Source organism: Ochotona curzoniae, unplaced genomic scaffold, assembly GCF_017591425.1.
Source record: "Ochotona curzoniae isolate NIBS_2020 unplaced genomic scaffold, NIBS_Ocur_1.0 contig_1, whole genome shotgun sequence".
Lineage (NCBI taxonomy): Eukaryota > Metazoa > Chordata > Mammalia > Lagomorpha > Ochotonidae > Ochotona > Ochotona curzoniae.
Genome location: NW_024464918.1, coordinates 32,482,255 through 32,503,755, shown reverse-complemented (window position 1 = coordinate 32,503,755; position 21,501 = coordinate 32,482,255). Strand labels below are relative to the sequence as shown.

At 41.3% G+C, this 21,501-nt stretch overlaps 1 protein-coding gene across 1 annotated transcript in view; it reads right to left on the bottom strand.

Moving 5' to 3' along the window:
- The window catches only part of MEGF10 (multiple EGF like domains 10), a 145,665-nt gene that overhangs the window by 64,977 nt on the left and 59,187 nt on the right, over positions 1-21,501 (bottom strand). Inside the window, exon 5 of the mRNA XM_040970225.1 lies at positions 8,300-8,392. Coding sequence (XP_040826159.1) covers positions 8,300-8,392 — 93 coding nt within the window. The remainder of the gene's footprint in view (positions 1-8,299; positions 8,393-21,501) is intronic.

Sequence of the window (21,501 nt, the reverse complement as noted above, 5' to 3'; positions counted from 1 at the left end):
ATAGCTTTTATAACTAGGATGAAGATCATCCTTTCTTTATTTTCTGCCCTTTAGCATTTTCATACACCTCAAGTGGGATTAATTCACTCCACACATAATGCTTAGACTCTTAAAATCAGCTAGGTGGTCTATGGGTGAAACATGCTTTGATCAAAGAAGGTAGCACAACTATTATCTTTGTAAAGAATTTAAAAAACATTTTTTAAGGATTTATTTTATTTATTTGAAAGGCAGAGTTAAAGAGAAAGAGAAAACACAGAAACAAAATCTTCCACCTGTTAATTCATTCTCCTAAATGACTACAACATTCAGGGCTGGGCCAGACTGATGCCAGGAGCCAGGATTCACTCAGGTTTTCCACTTGCCTGCAGGGACTTAAGCACTTGGGCCATTTTCGGCTGCTTTTCCAGTCATGTTGGTAGAGAACTGGAAGGGAAGTGGAGCAGCTGGAACTCAAACCAGCACCCATATGGAATGCTGGTACCACAGGTAGTGACTTTACTCATTACACAATGAAAGCTACAAGATTTTTTTTGCCTTAAAAGTTTTTTTGTATTTTTAAAAATTCTTTCACATAATCACAAATAACCAGATACCAGATAAGGTCACAGCAAGGCAATGGATTACAAAATACAGTGGCACATTTAATTTCAGTCAACTGATGGTATAATCCCCCTGTAACAACTTAAAAGGATACTGCAAAAGGAAAAGAGACGAAAAGATGCTATTATTGATGCAAAATAAATTTCTTCAAAAACTCTTCAAGAAGTTCATGAAGAAAATGTACATTGTGAAAAGACTATGTATAAGATTGCAAATTATTTGCACCAAAATAAACTTCTTTTCCATGAACCATCTGTAGAAACCCCACTTATGATCCTCCAGGGAAACTGAATAGTTTGGGTAATGAGGAGTAGTTGGTGACTCCAGAGAAGCATCCAATATATATACCACTATTTCACTCTAAGCAAAGCAACCAGGAAACACATTACTACAGTGAGAAAATGGTTCTTCTATGTTTATATGAAAAATTATAAAGATTTATGAGCTAATATGTCCATTCCCAGTATGAACATTTTTTAAAAACTCAACTATGTTATCCTTGCTATTTATTTGATAAAAGAGGAGACTAAAAAGGTTAATGAAATTCTCCTCACTGCTATGTGACTTGAAATAATTTGTAGTCTGAATTTCTTTGCTTAATTTAATCTTGTACATACTCCATTTGGGTACAAATTAAGAGCTAGCTTCTTCATTGTCATATGTTATTTTCACCTTGAGAAGTAATATAGGAAAGTTTAGACTGCAAGATTGTTATGCATTCTCCATGCAAATAAAGGATGACTTTCCTAACTATATTCTTAGGCGTAAAGCACCAGGCCACAACTCTCATCAGTGATAGCCTTGTTATTGATGCTATCATCTTCACTCTTTTTTTTTTAAGATTTATTTTTTTATTGGAAAGTTGGATTTACAGAGAGAAGGGGAGAGAGAGAAAGATTTTTTGTCCATTGGTTCACCCCCAAAGTGGCCATAATGGCCAGAGCTGAGCCAAAGTGAAGCCAGGAACTTCTTTCAGGTCTTCCATGTGGGTGCAAAGTACCTAAGGCTTTGGGCCATTCTCTACTGCTTTCCTAAGCCACAGGCAGGGAGTTGAATGGGAAGTGGAGCAGTTCTAGGCCCACCATCTTCTCTCTGAAGAGGGAAGAGCTCAAGGGCCTACATCTTCCTTAAAGTCATGGAACCATACCCTCTATATTTTTCTTGCAGTTGCCAGCTTAAGAACAAGGAGTCTCTTGCTAAGTCATTGGGGACAAATGTGTCTGCACTGCACATGGTCAAGGTGAATCCCAAAGCCACAGGGACTTGGCTCTCTAAAAGATTTGACTGGAGGACTTCAAACCATGTCTTTCTATGAAGTGCTCCATTCACTTCTTCCATGAGTTCTTCAGTTCTCCATATCTTTAGTGTCCAGCCTGCTCTTGAAATGGAAAGTGTCTTGAAAGGAGAGGCAATGTATCAATCAGTCTTTTTTTTTCTCCCATTACTGCTCCTGGTGTATCCACGTCTTTGTTATGCGCTGGGCACTACTGCATGCCCAGGCCTGAGTACCAGTGGATAATCAGGTAGTAGTGAATAAAACAGACAAATCAATGGCTTTGTTGGGCTAGGATCCTAGAGGGAAAGACACCAAAAACCTCAACAAACCAAGTAAACATATCAAATATTGTCATAGAGTACCCTCAAAGATAAGAAGGAATGTGACAGAGACCACTGGGTTAACTTTCTGTGTGGAGGACAGGGCACGTAGACTGAGATCTAATTGATCCACATTGGCACTCCAGATGGAGGAAACATTAAGTGCCAGTGTGTTCAGAACAGGCAAGTAGACATTCAATGGTGTGATATGAGGAGAGCTCAAGGAACAGAACCATTAAACCATGCACAAGTGGTAGGTCATGTGCAATTTTCAGTTTCTCCTAACTACAGTGTGACAATCTGGGGACTTTTGAGAAGAGAAGCATCAGGCCTTGTAGCCGAATTTATGAGACGGCTCTGATCTCAATAAAGAGAGGTAACACAAGAGTGACCAAGAGGAAGTGGGGAGATAAGCAGAGTCTAGTACAGTAACAAATAGTGAGAGGATGGTCGTTGGGTTGGGCGGCAGCAGAGGTAACCAAAGGGAGAGGTTAGATTAGTTTATAACTTGACATTGAATAAGATTTTCTGATACAGAGATATTACACACACATATTTAGTGCACACATATACACAGATACTGTACTACATATATACACTACATATGTGTAGTGAAATATACGCCACTAGTAGAGCTCAATAACATAACAGTCCAACCTTATTTTTTCTGACTGCATAGATCAGTTTGGTATGAAATGTCCAAAGTATCCCCACTTAGGCCAGAAGCAGCGTAATCACATAGGAACTCATCTGGCAAGCTTATTTATGATCAGTGGTATGAAATAATACAAACAATAAACCAGCTTCACTGAGGTGACTCTCCTAGCAAGCAAGTGTGGAGAGAGAGCTGAAGCAGAATGTGTGAGGACCATAGGATAAGAGCTGCCCATCACTGCGCTGCCCAGTGTCTGCACTGCCTGTGAACAAGTATTGGGTAGCCACATTTCTCACACTGTTGCACAGTAATTGTGCCATTTAATGCTCTCAGGCAATGAAGTGAGACATTTTAAGCAGACACTTGTTTTAAGTGGGAGACAAGGGAGGTGCAAAAGCATCTCCCCAAGGAGAGCAGCTAGCAAGCTTGCTCTAGGATAGGACAGGAGGGGCAGTGATGTGATTTCTCTGCCCCTCCAGAAAGTAGCTCCAAGAAGATTACAGCTTTCAGACTATTTAAAAAGGGCAAAATTATCAGGGTCCATGACTTTTATCAAACAATTTAAACAGTCCATCAGTGAATCTGCCTTCTAGTCCTACTTGTGCTGCTCTGTCAAGCTGATTTGGGGTTGACTCTGACATTGGCCTGGCAGGTTAATGACTTGCTTGGCTCTGGGGACCTTCTCTCTTCAGACTCCATCGATCTCTCTATTGTGCCACATCAATAGATCCTGATGGCAGGCCTTCCTGGCGACAATGTTAGCTTCGTGTGCCTTGGCAATTTCTGCCCTGTAATATCTTCCAAATGGATTCACCCATTCAAGTATCCTGCAGGCAAAGTCTTATTACTCACTGTACGCTACACAGCATGCCTGGAAATACAGAAAGGTCATCAGTGTTCCTTACAATGAACCTCAGAATGTGCAAGCTAGTATTGCCCTCCAAGGCATATTTTCACTATTTCTAAGTACACTTACCCAGAAATGCTACCATTGACTACACAAACTCCAATGTGGGTTTCCTGAATCAAAATTCATTTTCCTTTTTGCTCCCTCTTTCATACTAATGTCAAAAGCAGAAGGCCTGCGGGACAAGAATTTGAAAATCGTTTGCTGGCCACAGCCTGACTGAGGGTGCTTCATCTGTGCCTTGCAGCCGTAAGAGAAACGGAAAACCATAAAGCAGGCTCCCAAAGGTTTAGAAAACAAACGTACTACTAGACTATTTATGTAACAGATATAAAGGGCTTGCAACTCCAAACTCTCAGGCACTACACAGAAATTCATTCGAGGAAATCACATGCAGGATTTCAGACCTGGAAAAGATCAGAAATACAACCTGGCTAACCTGCAAGTGATAATAAGCGAGATGATGCCGTTATAAATTCATCATCTCTAATGTGCGTGTGCCCTCCATCTCTCTGAGGGGATTTGTCTAACATATGTCCGGAGTTGTCTGTCCTGGCCTTCTGCCCTTTTCTGCTCACCACTACTGACTCTGGCTGCTTTCACTAAACCCTTCCCACTTGAGAAAGCATGAGAATATAACGATTCAAGTCACTGGCTCTTGGGTACAGCGCAGTGGCTTAGTAGCTAAATTCTCATCTTGCCAGCGCCAAGATCTCATGTGAGTGCTGGTTCATGTCCCTGCTGCTCCATTTCCCATCCAGCTCCCTGTTGGTGGCCTGGGGAACAGTAGAGGATGGCCCAAAGCCTTGGGTACCTGCACCTGCATGGGAGACCCAGAAGAAGCTCCTGGCTTTAGATTGTTTCAGCTCTGGCCATTGTAGCCACTTGGTGAGTGAACCAATGGATGGAAGATCTTTCTCTCTGTCTCCCCTTCCCTCTGTAAATCTGCTTTTCCAATGAAAATAAAATCTTTTTTTTTTTTTTGAGTCACTGACTCTGAATGGGACATGAGCCTAGCTTCCCCATTTGTAAGACACAGAAAGCCAGGTGACTTGCCTGGCTTTTCTATGCCTCCATTTTCTTATCTGTAAGGCAGGGTCAATAAGAGTGACCATCTCAACATGTGCTGTGAGTCTCACAGGAGCTCATTCTTGGAAACATCCTTCTTCTGAGATCAGCCCCATCCTCAACTCTTCTCTTGTTCCCCGTATGTGACACAGTGACTTGCACTGATGGCAGTCACTCCAGGGACACTTGCAATATGAACACAAACATGGCCTGCTCAGAATCAAAGCTGATTCAGCCCATTACATGGCACAAACATTGACCATACTCTAATCATATGTCAGGCACAAAGGGCTCCAAGATGAACCACAAATGGCCCTTGCCCTCCAATAGTTGGTGATTACCCAGGGATGGGGAAAGAGGAATTGGGGCACATTATGGTGCCAGGCATAGTAAAATATGTGTTTGCTTTCAAGAAATCATTTTAATCATTTTTAAAAAGCATGTCTGAGTGTAGTGAAATAAATAATTTCATTCCACGAGAACAAAGCATGGACTTTGTGCAAGAAATACACTGAGAGCAAGGAACATGGGCCAGGGATCTGATCTCAACAAGAATTCTTTGGAAAACTTGGTAGTTGAAAGTGTTTGTCAGTCCCCTAAATCTACCATATATTTTTAGCAGGGAAACAAAACAGAGAGCAGTGTGCAATAGTGATCAATTGCCAACTGGCCAATGTAGGCTCTAATGTCAAGGAAGAGGGTGCTTACTTCTGTGGCTGGAGTGATCATTATTACCAAGGACAGACTGGGTTCCTGCTACACAAGAGTGATTAGAGACCCTCATCTGGAAGCCAGAGAGGCTGTAGGGCACTCACAACCATTACATATTGAAGGTCAATGGCAGCAACGACCAAAGAGGGCAGGGCAAGCAGGCTCTCAGACCTTTCCAGAATGAAGGTTTAAGCAACCTCAACAGTGAGAAAACCTCAAAGACTTGGGGTTCAGGCTGAGCACAAAAGAAGTAAGGCATGGGGAGAGGGCTCTGACTGGTACAAGCAGTCAAATTATCAAAGCAATCATGCCATGGACCTCAGTTTCTCATCAAATTCACAAGCAACAATAACCATACAAAAGGGGAGCTAGACACCCAATCCTGAGAAAGCAGGCCCTTTGGGGCAGCAATACGGACCCAGTAGGATTAGCTACCACCTGTGATTCTGGTTCCAGTCCTGGTTGCTGAACTTTCAAACCTACCAATGTGCCTAGACAAGCAGTGGCTGACAGTCCAAGTCCTTGGGCTCTGGCCACCCACATGGGAGACGTGGATGGAGTCCAAGGCTCTGTCTTTGGTCTACCCTTACACATGGCATTGTGACTATACCAGAATGAACCAACAGATGGAACATTGTGTGTGTGTGTGTGTGTGTGTGTGTGTGTGTGTGTGTGTGTGTGTAGCTCTGTCTCTGTAACTCTGAAATTCAGCCTTAAAATAAATGCAAAACAGATATTAAAAAAGAAGAGATACTAGGTCCTCTTAATGTTGATGCAGTAGGACACTAAAGCAGAGATTTTATTTCTGGACTTATCTGGCCAAGAATAAACAAAACGATACATCTGATATTAGGGTCACTGACACTGAAAAAATCCGAGTGGCATTTCCGAGTGGTTAGAAAGGTACCAGAAAATTTTTTTCTTGGCCCTTCATTAGGGGCTTAAGATACCTTCTGATGTTTATGTATGTTTTTGTCCTTTTTAAAGCCAAAATATGGGTGTGAGAAGAATAAAAGTTGGTTAAATATTACCTTCCAGTGTTAAGAGATGCTTTCAGAATTCTCGAGAACTCATTCAAAAGGGTGTTAACTCCAAAATAAAGCAAGGGTTTAGTTTCCGGACGTCCCAAGTCGACTCATGACAGTGTGAAGCCAATGCAGGTTTCTGCCTGGCCTGTACAGGCGCTGATCAGTCTGATCCCTGAGCTCGAGCTAGGCTGTGGACTCAGAAGATAAAGCTTACAGGGCTAAAACCAGGGCACATCCCTCCTGCTCTGGAATGAGCAACCAGCCTCATTTTTCAAATGAGGAACACACCCACTGTTCCCTTTCCCAACTAGTTTATAATAATGTTATTTTTCTTCCAGACGTCTAGGCACAACTGGGTTTGAAGCTTGAAAGTTCATGAAAGCAACATCGTATTTGAGGTCAGTCGGCCAGAAACATGGAGCTGTGCCAAACCCAACATCCCCAACATTTTGTCTCTATGTCCTGTGAACAAAATGCCTGCTCTCCTTCTTGTCTCCAACAGCAGCAAAACAAAACCCTGTAAGACAGCTATGCCCTGGAACTGACAAGCTTGTAAGGCAGAAACACACACACACATAACACACTCTCTCTCTGTTTGAGGTACAATAAAGACTTTTTAAGACCAAATGTTCTGTGCGCAGACAGCACAAGGACTTCTGCGGAAGTTGTTGCTTTGGGGGCAAGCCAAGAACTGACCAGGGCAAAAACAGGTGGTGCTAACAAGATAAAGCACTACTGCCCCTAAGGAAACAAGTAACATTTCTAACATGAGATTACAGAGACAATGTGAAATCCTCTTGGACTGGTCTTAGAAAACTCTTGGTAGCAGTAAAAATAAACATATGCTGTCATGGGAACCCACTAATTTTTTTAAAACTGTGATTTCCTTTTCACAAATGTAGTGTTTCATATATTACAATGAAGTGCCTCTTTAACTCCCTCTCATGGTGTTTGAAGCAAAAGAGATGGAGGGATCAGGAAGTAGCCATAATTATGCATGCTGGGATGAGTTATAACTGTGAAACTCAGCAAAGCAACTGTACTACAGACATTCATCATTTAATCCTCATGATGAGGACTTCAGGGTTTGAGGTACAGTCTGCTCAGAGACCAAAATATCACCATTGTGGAATCATAATTCTAATATAAGGGAGATGAACTACATTCTACATTATGACTTCATTTTACAAGCATCACACTGTCCATCAATCTGAATTTATTACAAATATTTCTTCCCCAAATTTTCTCTCAAGTATACTATCTGTGTTTCCAAGCTCAGAGAGAAATGATGCAAATATTCAAAATACTGCTATAACTTCTGAGTTTAAAACAGGAGGTATTTTTTTTTATCATCAAGAAAGTATGGAAGATAAATCAACAAGTACAAGAAGTTTGAATACAATGGTTATGTTACTGTAACTGCCTTCCTGTAGTAAGGAGACTCAATTCTGGACGCTAGTCTGGAAAAATGCAATCAAATTCACCACAGTATGGTTACCAGATTACTAAAATTTCCTTTCTTCCAGGAATTCTTTTTTTTTTTATACTCAATTAACACCAGTTCTGTATAAAAGACATGCAGAGGTTTAAAAGGAACTCTGTGAACACACTGGACTCGAATCCGCATCATGCTCTGGATGAAGAGGGACACTGTGGCTCAGGGTAATCTGTAGACAAGTGGGCCCATGTAGCAAAACATCCCTGGACGGACAACAGCAGGTGGAGACTTACCACTGGAGCAGTTGGTGCCACCCCAGCCAGGCTCACACTGACAGGTGTTTGGAGCAATGCAGCGACCATGGACACATTTATCAGCACAGTGAGCTGTCAGAGAGAAAATCAATCAAATAAAGAAAGTTGGCATAAGAAAAAAAAACAGCTAACAACACAGCTGTTGCACATCCCGGTCTCAAATGTCACTTAAAAACAACATGCATGCCCGATAATTCCCTTCAATCCGTTCCTCCACCTCTCCCAGCCTCCTGCATAACCAAACAATTCTCCTCATTTTGATATCTCCAAGTAAATTCCTCCATTTCGTCTATTTAATACTAGTTAATTCTACTTCATGCTAAATTAGGAAAGAAGTTTCAAGAATAACTGCCAAGCACACATTTTTAAAAAATTATCAATGAGTTCCAAATATATCCTCTTTGTTTAGGGAGGAACATTTGTGGAAAAAAATCATACAGTATGAAACCAGGATTCCAGAGTGAGAAAAGCAATTCCCTTTACTGTAACACATACCCCGGAAACAACACACTTCTTTGTAAAAGTGTCTTTCACAATTATGACACAGCAGAATTACACACTCTCTCTCCTAGGGAGAATATTTTTTTTTTAAATGGCAGGCCAGGTCTTTGGGGGAATATACAGCCTCAGTTTCCTTACTGTCAGGGCTGTTAGGGTCGACTCAACCCTTGCTGCCAAGGGGACATCTCTACAAACATGAGTGAACACACAGTCTGATGATTTCCAAAGTCAACATTCAGTCGGCTGATGGAAAGGGACATCAAACCTACACTGCTAAACACCAGCATTTTCTTCCATCCTAGTGCCTCATCTGTTGGCTAAATGTTCTCTAAAAGACCTGCACATATGAGAAAGTATGAGGGCAATCTGGAAGAATTTTGGATTCAACTACTTTACAATCTTATTTAAGGGTATCCTAAGATCACTTGTGCTTTAGATAAACAGCGTATTAAGTTACGCCTTATTACAAAAGTAACACAGAAGTTTACCATCCAAAACAAACGAAATAACAATGAATAAATTCAGCCTCACTTCCCGTTTCACAAACTAATAACATTGTTATGCATATAGAACCCTGCAGGATTTTCTCTTATATGTTTTTCTTCTTAAAAAATTCCCATAATCATAATTATTTAAAAACTGCTTTTCTACTCAGTAAGAAAAATATCTCTATATCATTAAAATATTTTTATACGACATAGCCACCAATGTATACTGTGTATACAAAGAAATGCTAAGTGTATATGAATAACTGGACCAACAATGATGATCTCGTCTAAGATCTCAGTCTCACACATGAAGAGATAGAAGGGAAAGATGCTTTATGTGATAAGAAAGCAACATCAAGCAAGAGGGAAAATGGAAATGTCAAGTTCTGTTTGTGGGTACTGTTTGGGGCAACAGGAAAAGTAGAGATCTTGGGACTAACTTAAGGTCATAGGTCTTCATCCTGAGAATTAGTTAAGAATCACTATATGTAAAAGTATAAATCTGATTGAAAAAAAAAAGAATATCTGATAAAAGAAACCAAGAGAGAATAAAGGGACCATCCGTTTCAGGGAGTACAAACTTACCTGTTGTCAGCAGAGTAATTTTATAGAACACAGGCAATTGGGTGAAGGATGCCAGGCGTGGTTAGCTTGGAACCCTGGGCCAGGGCACAGTTTTCTGGCACCAGAGTTCCAAGAAGTGCTTAGCAACCTCATAATATTTGATTCATATAATTACATATTTAGTTGTGATTAAAAGCAGAACCCGCCTGTTACACACTAACACACTGTCCCTGCAGCATGTTGACTTATGATGCTGAGTTAAGCAGATACGTGTGGAACTTAAGAGTTCACAGTCTTCTTCCATCTCTATGTGGCTTTTCCTTTGTAAGGTCATAGCTCTGCACTGTTCCCTCTTAATCATTCAGACATGCACGAATCTAAAGTCAGAAAAATACTGTAGTCTAATGCTGCACAATTTAATGTGACAGAAGGCTTGAGTCTGACTGCCCAGGGCATGCTTCCGATGTGGTAGCACACTGGGCTATGTGTTAGCATATGCACACATACAGACTCAATACCTTACAGACAGTGTGGCAGTCACTATAAATCTAGCAGGAGACATGATGATATTGGCCCAATACCGGTGGCAGCTGTGCTTGCCACAGACAATTTGTAATCAGCCTGCAGCCCCACCTTTGTAAACTTTCCCTCCTACAAAGCATTGAAACAATTAAAATTCTATTTGCATATCTCCAGAAGTTTAAAAATTAGGTACCATTTATTTCCAATTTGAAAGAAGAGTTTTTTTCTCCCCCTCTAACAAAAGGTTTTTTGTTTGTTTGTTTGTTTTCTCTAACAAAAGCACGGTTGGGGGCAGCATTGTGGAATAGCAAGTAGGGCCATACACTTGAGATGCCAGCATTCCAACAACCACCTGCCAATCCAGCTCCCTGCTAATACACCTGGAAGAGCCCAGGAAGACAGCCCAGTGCTTGAGTCCCTGCACCCATATGGCAGACAGAAGTTCCTGGCTCAGGCCTGGCTCAGTCTCAGCAGCCATTTGGGGAGTGAATCAGCAGATGAAAAAAAAAATCTCTTTCTTCTCTGTCTCTAATCTTGACTTCTAATAAGTAGAATAAATCTTTAATAATAATAACAACACAAAATAATCTGGATAGGATGGCTTCTGGAAAAGATATATCACCCATATTCTCAAATTTTGATATTGGGGGGTGTGTGTGTGTGTGCTTCCCATCTGAGTTTTTGCCAATTTATTTTATTTTATTTTGCCAATTTATTTTATACTAAAGAATTATTTCACATATTAATGTCTTAGGCAAGCAGATAGTAATAAAATGCTTTTTTGTTTGCTCAGGTATCTTAGGCATGCATTTATGCATTCACTTAGGAAAAGAATGCGTCCTGCTCTTTGAGAATCTGAAAATCTGTGCCTTCCTGGGAAGCTGGATTCCCTCAGAGCCTCCTGGGCTTCATCTGACCTGGACAGGGCCTGCGAGGTGAGGACCATGCTGGGCAATCTGCAGGTAGGCCTTGCTTTACTACTCGGCCTTTCATGTCCTCACTACCCACCTTCCTTATCACTGCTTGCCTATCCTCTCTGTCACCACGGACTACTTTTTTGTGGGGTGTTATCAGCACTCAGGAGGGCTATGAACCCCAAGGTAACTTCAGATGATACCGTCTGTGTTATGCAAGAAAACCAGGGAAGGAGGAGAGAATGAACAAGCAGGCGGGGTACCTTTCCTCCAACAGCAAGATCACATTCATTCAAGAGAATAAACAAATGCACAATAGACACACGCTCCAGAAAATTCTGAGTCAGAAATGCAAGTGTTGGGGTCCCAATTCACCACACTGCTCTTATTTTGTTAACTTCCTAGATGGATAAGTACATTGCTTTTGTGGGAAATCAAAGGAGACCTGTTTAGAATGCTCCAACACTGCAAATAATAGCACACAAGGTTTCACATTTGATTCCTGATGGTGCAAACTTTGCGTTGTATTAAATGAGTCCAAAAAATCGAATAAATTATATTAAATGAAACAAAATGACAGTAATTTTTAAATCTAGATTTAAAAAACACAAATAAATGAAACAAACAAACAAAAAAAAAAAACCTTGAGTGACCATTGGCCAAAGTCCAGGGGAAAAATGAGTACAAGCCAATAGAAGAAAACAAATTTGCCTGTAAGTTAATTAGAAATTGGAAGGGGGAATCTGCTTTCCTAACGATTTTTTCCTTAATTAAACTAAAGCCAATGGAATCACCTCTGTGCGTTGAAGCCTGAAGTCAAATAATGATCTCATTTATGGGAAGTAAGGTCAGGCTGCTGGATGCTACAATGAAGGAACACAAAACTCCACTTCCATGGCATGCAGTCTTCACACAGCATCATGTTCTGTTACACAAATGCCATCTCAGATTCACACATTTTCTCACCAACTCGGAACTATTCCTACTCACCATCAGCCCTGCATCCCAAGTGCTGATACAATTAGAAGAAGGAAAGGGACATGACAAAGAACAGAGTAGACCAAGGAAGTCTGTTTGCTGCTTTCCCAAGTCATCAAGTGGGAGGAACACCAGCGGGCCTGGATGTGGTGACAGACACCCCTTAGGACACCTGCTGATAGCTTCTCAGCCTTGTGGCTAAGATCGCATGTAGGACACCTGCTGAGCCACACCCCTGGCTCAACCACATCTCCCCTCATGCAGCTTCGGAGGTCACCTACTCCAGGTATGAAGCTTCATGACTAACAAGCTTCACATGGGCAACAAAAGGTTAAATATAGGAATTAGTAGAATTAGAAGATTCCAAGGGGAAATAGAGAAGAATAAGGGGAAGAGATTTGCCTTAGCAAATATTCAACACCTTGAACCTCGAGAACAATACAAAGGACCCATTACAAGTGTAGCTCTCCCATCAAAGGCAAGAGATGGTCATTTTCTCCCCTTTTGGCACACTTTTCTTTTGCTTTTTTTAAAAAAAGATTCATTTAATTTTTTAAATTAAAAAGTTAGATATACAGAGAGGAGGAGAGACAGAGAGGAAGATCTTCCGTCCATTGATTCACTCCCCAAGGGGCCGCAATGGCTGGAGCTGCCCAATTTGAAACCAGGAGCCTGGAGCCTCTTCTGGGTCTCCCAAGTGGGCACAGGATCCCAAATTTCTGGGCTGTCCTCAACTGCTTTCCCAGGCCACAAGCAGGGAGCTGGATGGGATGTGGGGCTGCCAGGATTAGAACCGGCAGTCATATGGGTTCCCGATGCATTCAAGGCAAGGACTTTAGCCACTAAGCTACTCTGCTGGGCCCTTTTCTGCTTTGTAAACGCTCAACTACAACAGATAGCCCCAGCAAAGATGGTATATTTACCATGATTTCCTTTTTCCAATTTCCTTTGAGAAAAATAATTAAATGCCATAGTCTGAGTTTCAGAAGCCTTATTTAGAGGCCAGAGAGAAGCTGAATCTCAACCCATGTGTAGGACAGTGCTGCAGAGGCGTCCAGCTGCAAGAGGCACCCACAGCAACTTCTCCTTCCAGAAGTGGGAGGTACGAGATGCTGATGAGAAGAACAGACCGTGTCTTTGAAGTGAAAGCTCTGGACAGGCTGTCTGTCTGACAGACAGGTGAGGACTGACATGGTGACCCTGAGCACATCCCTAATTAGGCTCCTATTTCAACCTTAGTTCCTAAACCCATTGAAATCCCATCACCAATGCCATGGGCTCATTCCTTTCACGTGTTAATGCTTGGCTGGTTTTAATACTGGACTTCAATGCTTTTAATAGCTATGTTCAATGGTTTTCTCCATATATATTTCCCTTTGGATTTTTTTACCTTAGGATGGCATAAAGTGAATGGGAGAGTAGGCACACAACAGAGTCCTTTATAAACCAATCATATCTCTAAACACGCCACGTAACTATTGTCTTTAGAGCAGACAAGCTAATAAATTCATTGAAATCAATTTGGAAAATGTTTCTATGATCAAAGTGCATCTTAAAAATAGCACAGAAACACCACCTTTCCAGCTAATGCATGCTCCCTCAGCAGTTTCTTTTATCCTAACATTATGACTAAAAACACAAGTCACAATCTTGTTTTGTCATTTTATTGTGTGCATTGCAGCAGACTAGCGTGGAATGATGGAGTTAAATGTTCCTTTACTTAATATGATTACCGCATTTTTCAGACAAAATGGAAAAATGGAATAAAATGTTCCAGTATTCCTTCACTCATCTCACTAGACCACAACTTATAATGGGTATTTAAATAAGTCCTTGGAGAACAGGTACAGAAAGGATAACAGTAGTGTGGCTGGGTCAGATACTAAAGCAGGTGTACTACTTGGTTGGGAGTCTGAACAATCAAAGGGAGAGTAGGGAGAAAGCAGAAATTTTAGTTTTAAGGAAAACTTTCTCATCCTCCCTATATTTTTGTGTGAGCCTATGTACATGTCAAGTCCTTTTATTTTAAATATATATGTGTATCTATTTATTTATTTGAAAGGTGGAATTACACAGGAAGAAATACACACACACAGAGGGAGAGAGAAAGAATTTCCTTTCTGCTGGATCATTCCTTAAAGGCCACATGGCAATAGCTAGGTTGGTCTGAATCCAGGAGTCAAGAGCTTCTTCCAGATTTTTCCACATGGGTCGTAGGGCTCCAAACAACTGGACCAGCCTCTGTTGCTTTCCCAGGTGTTTGAGCTGGGACCTGGATCACAAGTGGAAGAGCCAGGACTCTAAGTGGTATCCAGGTGTGACTTTACCCATCGTGTCAGCCCCTATGCCAAGTCTTTATAAAATCTAATTGCTGTTGCAAGAGTTCAATACAGCCAGGAATGATTTTATTCTCATATGTCCAAACACTACCCTGCAGCCCACTCTATTATATTTATTTGAAAAATATGAAATGGAAGTACCTCTTCTTTCAATATAATGCCTGTTGATGTACCTGGCACATTGCTAGTTATGATGGTAAAAACAAGGGTGACAGAGCAGGAACTCAATGCAGAGTATGTCATACTAAGTCCACCACCCCAATAAACATTTAGCAGGAAGCGGGACTGAAAGCTGTGGCATGAACAAAATAGTGCGACAGCACACTGGAAAATTCCATTTGCATAAGATACTCAATAAGCAACTGTAAATACACAGAAAGTTGATTGTAGGGCTGGCAGCAATTGTGGAGAGTGTAGAAGAATGGCTAATGAGTACTGGGTACTTTTGAGATAGTGAACATATTCCAAATTTGATTTGAAGTCATTGCTGTGCACCTCTGTGAGAGGCGGGGGAACTGGCAGGGCTCAGGTTGCCTGCCCTAGGTGCTGGGACCCACCTGTGTAGTGGGTGCCAGGTTCGTGAGCTCCAGGGGCGGAAAATCTGGCAGAGCTTGGGTCACCTGGCCTGGGTCCTTGGGTCAATCTGCAAGTTGAAAAAGGTGGAGCAGCGGACACAGACCATGATGCATATGGAGAATATGGCAGCCCATTGGGCACTGGAGCAGAAGAGGAACAGAAATAATTGGACAACTACTCCAGCCAAATAATGATAGCAAAAATCTCGGTGAATGGAGACTTGAGGTCTACAATGTCAGTCAATGGACACTGGAACCTATATGCTGCTTATAATAAATATATTCTAAACATAAAATGCAAATAAAAGATTTTGACAGGTAAATCATGCTAATACTCAACAAGAGAAAACAGAAGTAGCCACGCTAATAATGAAGATTTTTTTTGAAAGTCAGAGTAACAGAGAAGAGAGGGAAAGATCAAGAAAGAGATCTCTCACATACTGGTTCATTCCCTTAATGCCTAGGAAACAGAAGATGCCTCAAGTTCTTGGGCTGGGTACCCATGTGGGAAACCCAAAAGAAGCGCCTGACTGTAAGCTCGGGATCATTCAAGCTCTGGCCAGTGAGATCATTCGGGGGTGAATCAGTAGATGCAATTTCTCTCTCTTTCTCTGACTTTCAAGCAAAATAAATCAGTCTTACAAAAAATCATAACAGCATAAAAATGCTTTTATGGATTTATTTGACCAAAGTTATAAAAGACTTGTATCCTAGAAACTAACCGTTTTTCATTGTGAACATAAATTTAAAAGAGAATAGAACAAAAATCACCAATCAACTTGACCAACTGAATGGCTAAAGAAATGTGGCATACACACAAAATGGAATATTATTCAGCCAAAAAAGGGACAAAATCATGTCATCTGTGAAATGGAGATAATTAAGTTATGTGAAAATAAGCCAGGCACAGAGAGACAGCTGCCCTACAATCTTATCTACATAGAGAACCTTAAAAAGCTGAGTTTATAGACATTGTGAATAGAATGGTGGTTACCAGAGGCCGGAGGAGGAGGGAGGGGTAGAGAACCATTGAAAGGTAATAAGATACTGTTAGGCAAGAGAAAAGGAATTCTGCAGTTCTATAGATGACTGCAAATAACAACAAAGCACTCAACATATTTTTTTTAAAAGCTAAAAGGAAGAAGTTTGAATACATTCATTGTAAAGAAATTTTTAAAAATGCCTGAAGATGAATCTCAAAATACCTGTGTGAAGTGAAAGAGATGAGACTCTTAAAGAGAACATACTCAGGCCTGGCGCAACAGCGGCTAAAGTCCTCGCCTTGAACATGCCGGGATGCCATATGGGTGCCGGTTCTAATCCTGGCTGCCCGCTTCCCATCCAGTTCCCTGCTTGTGGCCTGGGAAAGCGGTTGAGGACGACCCAAAGATTTGGGACCCTGCACCCACGTGGGAGACCCAGAAGAGGCTCCTGGCTTCGGCTCTAGTTGTTGCAGCTGCTTGGGGAGTGAATCAACAGATGAAAGATCTTCCTCTCTGTCTCTTCTCCTCTGTGTATATCTGACTTTCCAGTAAAAAAAAAAAAAAGAGAGAGAACATACTCAAAATTCCCATTTACATGAAGTGCTAGGCAATAGAAATCAATATAGAGGCGATAGAACATCGACTGAACATTAGGGGCATGGCCAGGAGTGGATGGGAGGAATAACGAAGGGACTGTGAGAAAACATGTGGCTTCCAATCATGACTGAGAGAAGGAAATCATGCAATAGTATTGCATTATACATGTAAATATGAGTAGTTCATTTTCTGTTGATTGAATCCCAGTAAAGCTCTTTTAAAAACAAGAGCATGTGAAAGCTTCCACATAGCAGCAAAGGGCCTTCTCTCTCTACACAAGAAGGCAGAAGATGAAAGAACGCACAAATTGTAAAATAGCATAAACACTGCAATTTTACTAAGGGTCTATGGTCCTTGTTGAGTGCGGTTTTTTGAATGCTTTTGTGGTGCTGACTTTAGATTTTTCCAATGAATATTTATTTGAGGAAGTGCTAACACTCAAAATCCATGATGCAATGCTTGTCTGAGCTTTTCCTCGGTGGAGTAAATGACTTACCCAGAAAAAAAAAATCTACAACTTGCATTGAAATACACTATTGTAATGGATCCCACAGAGGGAACTGAAACACCATCTGTGGAGCACATAATCCTATTCATTTATGTGAAAATGGAAAGAGTTTTTAGCTTAATTCCACACTTGGATCGGTATTATCTATTTTGGCCACAACTCTTACATTGTGTCTCTTCAGGCTGAATCAGATTTAAGTAATATAAGTAGCATGATCCTAATGGACCACGCTTTCAAAATGCTAATAAGCACTGGATCAAGCTCTAGCTTTCCTAAGTACAAATTCCTAACAACTCAGCCTGCAACAGCTCTGATTATAGAACTACAAATTGATGCAATATAGGAAGGATTTTAAAATGTCAGCACACATTTGAGAGAGGGGAATAAAACAGAAGGAAGGTATCTTCATTTGGGACAAATTAGTCCCTGCCATTCCTGTCATGTCTGGGTGCACAAAGTGAGCTTGAGGACTTGACAGGAAGGGCCATACCAGGTTCTTCTGTTTTTAGAACGGCATGTCTATTTGCTTGTACCACTCTCTGCAGAGCTATGGAATTTCTGCACAAATATCCTTCCCAAGAGCGAATTTTCCACCCCATGGCATTTCCTGTGGTCGGCCCTATTTCATCTTGCTGACACTTGCTTCCAGACGCTTCACTTCCAGTTATCCCCCACATCTCACTCGCATGTTAATACAGCTTTTAAGACACTCCTCCCAGGGGAAGTGGGGAGGGTGGTGGAGGTCCTGGTGGTGTCTGTGCCATCCTGGCTCTTGGGTGGCAGTCTCTGGATAGTGCCTTTTGCACTTCAGTGCACTCCTGCTCCCTCTCCTCTCCTTCCTGGCCCACACCAGCTTCAGATTTAATGCAATCCTCCTCGACAAAGGTCAATGACTCACAGTAACAGCTAAGATTCTGTGCTTGTCTGGAGCCTTTGCATTTATGCGTTGAAGCCTTAAGCCAAAAGTGTAAACTTAGCACTAGAATTTCTGCAAAAAGGGGCAGGTGGGATGAGGTGAGAGAGAGGGGAGGGAGGTTACAAAGAAGGGCAGCAGCAGTACTTGCTACTACAATGGCCACAAAAATACAGGGAACATGAATCTAAACCTAGTCATGAGCCAGACAGAAAATCAGGTAGGATGGAAGACAGCTCAGCATTCATCTAAAATGGCAGCTGTCCTTGAGTTTCCCACTGCCCTATAACAGTGTTGAGCCAATGCTGCCAACTGCCTGATTTTCCCACAGAAGATAAAAGTCCCAAGGTTTATGTCAAAAGTTGTTAAAATATTGGGCCCTGTGCAGTAGGCTAGTGGCTGAAGTCCTTGCCTTGTAGTTTCCAGGACCCTATATGGGCGCCAGTTCATGTTCCAGTGGCCCCACTTCCCCATCCAGCTCCCTGCTTGTGGCCTGGGAGAGTGGTAGAAGATGGCCCAAACCTTTGGAACCCTGCACCCACATGGGAGACCCAGAATAAGCTCCAGGCTCCTGACTTCGGATTGGCTCAGCCCCAGCCATTGCAGCTACTTGGGGAGTGAATCAGCAGAAGCAAGATCTTTCTATCTCTCCTCCTCTCTGCATATCTGACTTTCCAATAAAAACAAATAAGTCTTTTTAGAAAGTTGTTAAACTGTAAACCACTATATGGAACAAACAAAACACAGTTACACATCCAATCACTGCGCCTGCTAGCTTTCTGCCTGACATGGACCACTGACCTTCATTACAAAAACACCAGGGAAGGTCCTGCAAGAATACAGAAGGTAGGACTTTCAAGTTCCTTGATATGTCCCATTTCAAACTTAACTGTTCTTTTCTTTTACATTAGCTTTTGATCCTGTATCAACTGCCAAATTTAGCAATTTTTAGATTTTATATTAAGAATCACTTTATGTGCATACTGCTTGACAACTTTACTTGGGTAACCAACTGTTGGCTAAAAAATATTTTTGTCAATAAGAATTCAGAATTCAGATGCAAGGCCCAGCAGATGCTGTCCTAAAACTTGCCTTTTCTTGAATTGCTAGAATAGAAATTGCATTAGTTCTGAAAAGTATCAAAGATACAAAGAGTCTCCAAGTAAGTATAAATAATTATAATTAAAAATAACTATAACTAAAAGTGAGGGTATTGCAATACAGGCATCCCCTATAGGTTTCAGTTTGTGTTCTGGCTGCTCTACTTACAGTCCAAATCCCTGTTAATATGCCTGGGAAAACAGCAAGAAGGTGGAATAAGCATTTTGGAATCCTGTACCCATATTGGAGATCTGAAGGAAGGTCCTGGCTCCTGGGTTTTTCTCTCTCCATAACTCTGCCTTTCAAATAGATAAAATAAATCTTTAAAAAATGAAAAAAAAAACTGGGTGCCTTAAAGTAGAGATTTCAAAATAAGTAGATTCTGAGACCTGTTCAGTCCCTTATCTTTGGAAGTGACAGACCAAAGTCAGGTAAGGAATTCCATGGTAAAAGATGTTTGAGACAGGTCTTCACTGCAAGTATTTCCAGAGCCTTTAATAAGTGACAGAAAAATCTTCAAATTTTCAAATCTTCTAGCACATGGCACATCTTAAAATAACTTGGCACTTTAACAGTGAATCCTGCAGGCTGAGTTTTCATAGTTCACACAAAATGCACAAAGCAACAGAGAATGCCCAAGATCCAAGTTTCTGGAAATTCATTCTCCTCCCTTGATCTACAAGCAGGTTTCATCCAAGATGATGATTTTCTTTCACATACCTCAGTCCTACACTACACACAACGTATTAACTTAGTTGCTATAGTTAAGCTTAAACATACAACAGTTTGGCTGACATATCCTTAAATTCATAATTACCTTTGCCACTCAGCTGACGGCAGGGACCTACCTTACGATGATGCTGCCTCCCTCAGCCCAATAAACAAGTCTGCTCTTCTCTGTGGCAATACTTTTGGAACTCTGATTCCCCACAACCCTTCCTTCGAATTATTTATCAAGGAGAAAGAAAATAAGTCTGGAACTTCAGTTAGTACACAGCGGAAGGAAACAACGGTGGCAGCGTGGTACTGATGCTGTTCCCACAGGCATCTCTTTCCCTGCAGCATCTCCGTGGGTGGCCCAACGGGCATCCTCGGCTTTACCACTGCATAATTTGCAAAAATGCTGACAGTTCCTATTCCAGGCTGAAAAAATACAATTGTTGCCATTACATGTCTATGCTTTGTGATTGGTCACTTACATCAAAATGTGTTTTTTTCCATTATTTTTAAATCACTCTGCCTTTAAAAAGATTCAAATCACAGTACAATAAAAATGGTTTCTAAGTTCTGGGTTTTATATTAGTTATTATCTATTCCTGCAAGACGATTGCATAAATTATGAGGACTGAAAAAAAAAAATCTATCTGTCCTGCGGAGACTGCAATTTCAGAAACTCATTTTCTAGAGATAAGAGAAGGATTTTCCTTTGTTTCCCCTTGGCCTTTTTTCCTGTGAAACTGCGAAAGTGGGCTTTCTTAAGCAAAACTTACAATATGGCACGATTTCCATCTGCTTAGGGTGAAGCCATCTGAATTCATGCAGTTTCTACAAATAAAATACTAAGTAGCCCACAGGCATTAGCCATCAATATACACCGAAAGCTTTCTGCATTATTTGCTGGATTTTCTACTTTGCTGGTAGCAGACACTCATGTCCATAAATGGAAAATAGAAATTTCAGTAGATGTGTGGGAAAACTGAAATTTCAGCTGGTACAGTGTGTAGACAAAGGGTCTTTCCCCGTGTTTGCTGGTACGTTCCAGTGAACCAAGTCAGACTCCATAGCAACAGAGTACAGGGTCCCTATGGAAACGTGAAAAAAATCTCCTGCCTGTAGCAGGAAGGGCATCATGGGTAGGTGTTCCCAGGAACATTCTGTCTGACTCTGGCCCATTCAGGGGCCCTTTGCCTAGCCTAATAGGATTTTTTCACTTTTACCTCTGTTCAAAAGCATCAGTCTAAGACAGTTTGCAGGCTAAGGCTTTTTGGGAATATGGACAAGATCACAACTTTATTACTAAGCAGACCTGTGAGAATCAAAAGATTCCAGTTTCCTTAAGCTTCAAAGAAAGGTGTCCTTCTTATCTGTCTCGCTGAGACCTGCCAGTTGTCCGAGGGCCGAATCACCAAATCTCACCTTGTGTTTCAGTTCTTTGCACCCTGAAAAAAATCTCATCTAAAACTCTTCAGCAGGAAAAG